General features: G+C 39.7%; 2 protein-coding genes across 2 annotated transcripts; both read left to right on the top strand.

Annotated features, from left to right (window-relative positions):
• The first annotated feature begins 1,349 nt into the window (after positions 1-1,349).
• LOC112179655 (probable galactinol--sucrose galactosyltransferase 2) lies at positions 1,350-2,525 on the top strand. The gene is made up of 4 exons (XM_040512064.1): positions 1,350-1,562; positions 1,799-2,095; positions 2,193-2,283; positions 2,381-2,525. Exons 1-3 carry the CDS (start codon positions 1,381-1,383, stop codon positions 2,200-2,202), a joined length of 489 nt encoding a protein of 162 aa, XP_040367998.1. The 5' UTR covers positions 1,350-1,380; the 3' UTR covers positions 2,203-2,283; positions 2,381-2,525.
• Positions 2,526-2,918: 393 nt separating this feature from the next.
• On the top strand, positions 2,919-5,063 carry LOC112177396 (probable galactinol--sucrose galactosyltransferase 2). The gene is made up of 8 exons (XM_024315689.2): positions 2,919-3,013; positions 3,088-3,517; positions 3,602-3,743; positions 3,888-3,955; positions 4,102-4,236; positions 4,322-4,506; positions 4,622-4,710; positions 4,779-5,063. The coding sequence occupies exons 2-8, from the start codon at positions 3,291-3,293 to the stop codon at positions 5,061-5,063; spliced, it is 1,131 nt and encodes a 376-aa protein (XP_024171457.1). The 5' UTR covers positions 2,919-3,013; positions 3,088-3,290.

The following is a 5,063-nucleotide window of genomic DNA, read 5'->3' as shown; positions in this document are numbered from 1 at the left end:
AAGTAACAAAACAAAATTTTCAAGGACTTTACAACAACAGTTCAATGTGAAGATCCAAATCCCAATCTTTACTCCTTTGCGGGTAATCTTGATCATGACCGGCAGATTTATCCTCTTAAACCCGGTTATGTGAAACTTACAGGTCATGATAGCAAAGTCATGCAAAATTTGACAAACCCCCCGACCAAAAACCTTTTTTTTTTTTTTTCCCCTCAAACTACACCAAGATTTCAAATCAAAACCCAATAATATCCACCAGAATTACAGCACTGAATTGAAGAGCTGTGAGCTTCTAGTTTGGACCCATATTCTTTGAGCTTCATATCTCAGCAATGGGTGCAAAATCGATGGAGGGAAGTGGTAGCACAAATCGATGGATAGTTGAAGTCCTTAGCAATTAGCACAAATCGATGGATAATGAAGGCACCACCTAGTCTCCTCCATGCTGAGCCTATACCACGATCATGTTGTTATCTTAGAGTTGAGAATCAAAGCGAATGGGCAAAAGTCTGATTTGGCGGAGGAGAAAGAAAAAGATAGAGGCGGCTGAAATTTAGGGCTGATCGTGTAGAATGATAATCATACTGGGTTTGGCAATTTGGAGTTGAAGAAAAGGATTCAGTGTGGTCGACCCTATGATAAGGGTTTTTAGCCTTATCATATGGCCAATAAGATAGGAACACTTGTCTATTTTAAGTAATACGAGACTTTTTTGTTTTGATAAATTCTTGCGTAGGGGCACCCGCACCACGTGGCGGTGACGTGGTGCGGCCCTCCAATCAGAAGAAATTTTTTTTCCCCTCTTTCCCAAAATTGCCTTTGGTTTTTAATGTGAAATACCTAAAATACCCCCTGCTTGGGCACTGATTGGTTTGCCACACTGCCACGTGGTGAGGGTGCCGTACGGAAGTCTCTCTTTTTTGTTTTTGAAATGAAAGGCCCGGCCCGATTCATTTTGACAAATAAATAAATAAATAACCCGAACTGACTTTTGGGCTAAAATGCCTAGCCCTAACAGCAGGTACATAAAAACATTTTAGAAAAAAAAGAAGAAGTTTTTTCATTACAAAACTCCTACAACACTAGCTAAGTTAGAGGGACACGCAGCACGTTATATACGGTTGCCACCTAGAAGATATATAACACCAGAAGATCAACATAATTCATTCAAAAAAAAAAAAAAAAAACTCAACACAATAAATAACTTCTGGTACGTTTGAACTTGATGAGCAATCTAGATTGATTTTTCATTCTTCAAAATTGATGGTCTACGTTCGGTGCGGTTCAGCGGTGCTCTAATGTGCCCTCATGTATAAAACCAGCTAAAGAATCGGGACCTATATATGATCAAAGTTTGTGAACCACCAAAGTAAAGCAAAGATGTCTATGACCTCTACCGAGCCAAGCAGCAGAGATGGTTGCTTCATGGTCCGTGACAATGCCCTTCTGACACGTGTCCCGGCCAACATCACCGTCACTCCGGCCACTGATAAATCAGCTTTCATCGGAGCCACCTCTGAAGACCGTAGCTCTCGCCATGTTTTCCCTCTCGGACTTCTTGAGTATGTATAGTGTGGTCTAGCTGGTTAACACTTCCATTTTCGGTTTTAAGAGAGTGATTCATGTGCTACTTTGTTTCTCCATGTCTTCAAGGTTGATAGGGTTTTACTTTTTGTAGTACGATTGTATTTTTCGTGAGGTGTACTGAGTCGTACTTGTATTCTGCTCCGTTCGATCATCAGCAATGTATTGTGTCTATTTCAATGAACTTTTCTACATAGAAAATATTTTGTTGCAGGGGATACAAGTTTATGTGCCTGTTCAGATTCAAAATCTGGTGGATGATACCGAGTTTTGGGGATTCTGGATGTGATGTTCCGGCAGAGACTCAAATGCTTCTCTTGGAAGCAACGCAAACGTCGAGTAGTAGTAGTATTCCCGACAAGAGGAGCCAACAAGTGCTGAGAACAAAAGCACTTTCTACATTCTGCTATTGCCAGTCTTGGATGGAGCATTCAGGGCTACTTTGCAAGGCAACACTGTTAATGAGCTTGAGTTTTGCGTTGAAAGCGGTCCGGTTTTACTTTGATTTTGTGTAAACTTTGTTGGCATAGGTCATGTGGTTTAGGCATTTAGCATTTTGGCTGTGATTTTTGATCGTATTCGAATTTGAAGGGTTTTTATTGACTCAGGGGACCGTGAAGTTCAAACCTCACGAGTAACTGAAGCAGTATTTGTGAATTCAGGAGATGACCCATATAAGCTCATTAGGGACTCTATTAAGTATGTTTTGTAAATTCTCAGATCACTTCAGCATTAATGTAACATATATAGGGATGGTTGATGATTCATTATATTTTTGACTACTTTCTTAACGAAGGATTCTTGCCAAGCACAAAGGTACATTCAATCATTTAGAAGACAAGAAGGTAATTACATTGGGCCAGATATATATTATCAATTTCATGAATAACCATGCAAGCTGAATAGCTTGCTAATAAACTTATTGTTCTTTAAATAATAGCAGATACCAGCACATGTAGACTGGTTTGGATGGAACACATGGGATGCATTTTATAATGACGTTGATCCGGAAGGAATCGAGCTTGGACTCAAAAGGTTTGCATTAATTCTGTCAAGTGAAATTTCCTCTCTTAGACTATGATTAGTCTAAATATCTACTTTTCTGTTGTAGTCTTTCCGAAGGAGGGTGCCCCCCGAAATGTGTACATCGATGAAGGATGGCAGACTAAAGTAATTGAAAATGAAACTGAACTACCAAATACAGCGAAGTAAGACTTTTCGTGTTATAATTCATGATTTACCTGTTTGATGATCCTGATTGCCTTCTCTGCATCAATTGATCATCTCATTTGCCTCAAATGCATAGGTTTGTGGCCAGGTTGGCAAGCTTAGAAGAAAATGATAGGTTCAAGGGCTACCCCTCGGGAAAGTCATAATTTCCTAACCTCCGCGAGTTTGTGAAAACCATCAAAGAGGAACATGGACTGAAGTACGTAAATTCCTTGATCTAACATTTTATTTCCTGTATTAGTTGGTTATACATTACAAGTATTGCTAGTGCAGGTTAGTATATGCATGGCACGCTTTACTTGGTTCATGGGGAGGGCTACTTCCAAGATCTGAAGCACTGAGGAAATACAATCCCCAAATCAAATCCATAGTTCAGTCTCCTGGTAACAAGAGTAACGTCATATGTGGAACCCTCGATCCAATGGAGAAACATGGGATCGGAATGATTGACCCTTCGATGATTTATAGATTTTACGATGATTTATAGATTTTACGATGATCTACATAGCTACCTTGCAAGTTGCAATATAGACGGAGTGAAGGTGGATATACACAATGAAGTGGAACTCCTTGCTTCTGGTTATGGAGGCCGCGTTGCATTGATGAGGCATTTCCAAGAAGCCCTCGAGGAATCTGTCATGAGAAACTTTGGCAGCGATAACCTTATTTGTTCCATGAGTCTAAGCAATGACTACATTTACAGGTTAAACTTAGCTAGATTTTTTCCATTAGCCAACAATTGGAGATCAGAGTTTAATTGATGAGTTATATATGTTGTTTTGATCAGCTCAAAGAAGAGTGCAGCTTCAAGAGTGTCAGAGGACTTCATGCCACTAGAGAAAACATTTCAGACCCTACATGTTGCTGCAGTAGCTTTTAACAGTCTTCTTATGGGAGAGATTGTTGTACCAGATTGGGACATGCTCTTTGTAATCCAATCAATTCTATTATTTAGCATCATATCTTGAATTTACTTATCCAACTCACTTCAACACCCGTAGATTCATTTTTCTATACTCTTAATATGAGTAGCTCGATCTTCCTTATTTCTTAGTGTCTTTATTTTATTTCAGAGCGACCACTACACCCGGGAGTTCCATGCTGCAGCCAGAGCATTGGGTGGATGTCCAGTATATGTAAGGTCAGTATCAACATGTTAGCTTGCTATAGATTGTTAGCCTATTTCATGACGATTTAAGCAATTGGGGTCCTGACTTCTAACTAAACAAATTATACCTCGCTTCTAACTAAACAAATCATACCTCACCTGTCCTTGAACATGTACAGTGACAAGCCTGGCAGCCATAATTTCAATGTCCTCAAAAAGCTTGTACTGCCTGATGGCTCTATTCTAAGAGCTAGATTCGCTGGCCGGCCTACTAGGGACTGCTTATTCAGTGACCCTGTGGTCGATGGAAAAAGGTAATATACTTGCTCACCTAACTGCTAGAAGAATTTTTTTCAACAATACTAACTAATATTTCTGACTTTGGTTCATTTATTGCAGTCTGCTGAAGATTTGGAATCTAAACAAGGTATCAGGAGTTATTGGTGTTTTCAATTGCCAAAGAGCAGGAAAGTGGCCACCAATTGCAGGTGCTCAATATGTGCCTTCCTCTGAATCTGCACCGCCTCTTATAGGCCTCGTCAGCCCCATAGATATTAATATGCTTGAAGATGTTGCAAATGAAAGTTGGAGAGGAGAATGTGCAGTATATGCATACCATTCAGGTCACCCTATACCATCATTTTGATTATGAAACTTTCCTCTTAACAAATTCCACACTAAACATCTTGCTTAATGCAGGTACTCTTTCTGTAATGCCAAAGAAAGACCACTTTGAAGTATCCTTGGATGTGCTAGAATGTGAAGTTTTCACCATATCTCCTATTATGGTGAGTGTCCCTTTTCTCTATTAGGTTACTCAACTCTCAATACTTCTCAATCCTTCTCAATGTAACAGGTTTTTGGTGACAACCTTCTATTTGCCCCAATGGGGTTGCTTGATATGTACAATTCAGGAGGAGCACTTGAATCTCTAGATGTCAGCAACAATGATCTGTTCGACTGTGTTGTGAAGGTTCGAGTCAGAGGATGTGGTCGATTTGGAGCCTACTCAAACAAAAAACCAAAGTCTTGTCTGGTGAACAAGAAAGAGGAGTTTATAGTCTACAATGCTAATAATGGTTTGTTGGTACTAAAACTTCAAGGCGACTGCAAAGTAAAAGAGATTGAGTTCATGTACTGA

Source organism: Rosa chinensis, chromosome 7 (genome assembly GCF_002994745.2).
Source record: "Rosa chinensis cultivar Old Blush chromosome 7, RchiOBHm-V2, whole genome shotgun sequence".
In the NCBI taxonomy this organism is placed as follows: domain Eukaryota; kingdom Viridiplantae; phylum Streptophyta; class Magnoliopsida; order Rosales; family Rosaceae; genus Rosa; species Rosa chinensis.
The sequence above is the reverse complement of the archived record's forward strand: the minus strand, read 5'-3'. Positions and strand labels throughout refer to the sequence as shown.

Coding starts and splice junctions, on each gene's coding strand:
- LOC112177396 (XM_024315689.2), top strand. CDS start 3,291: ATGATTTATAGATTTTACGATGATCTACATAGCTACCTTGCAAGTTGC. Junction 4,507..4,621: donor TGAAGATGTTGCAAATGAAA/GTTGGAGAGGAG, acceptor TGCTTAATGCAG/GTACTCTTTCTGTAATGCCA. Junction 4,711..4,778: donor TCACCATATCTCCTATTATG/GTGAGTGTCCCT, acceptor TCAATGTAACAG/GTTTTTGGTGACAACCTTCT.
- LOC112179655 (XM_040512064.1), top strand. CDS start 1,381: ATGTCTATGACCTCTACCGAGCCAAGCAGCAGAGATGGTTGCTTCATG. Junction 1,563..1,798: donor TTCCCTCTCGGACTTCTTGA/GTATGTATAGTG, acceptor ATTTTGTTGCAG/GGGATACAAGTTTATGTGCC.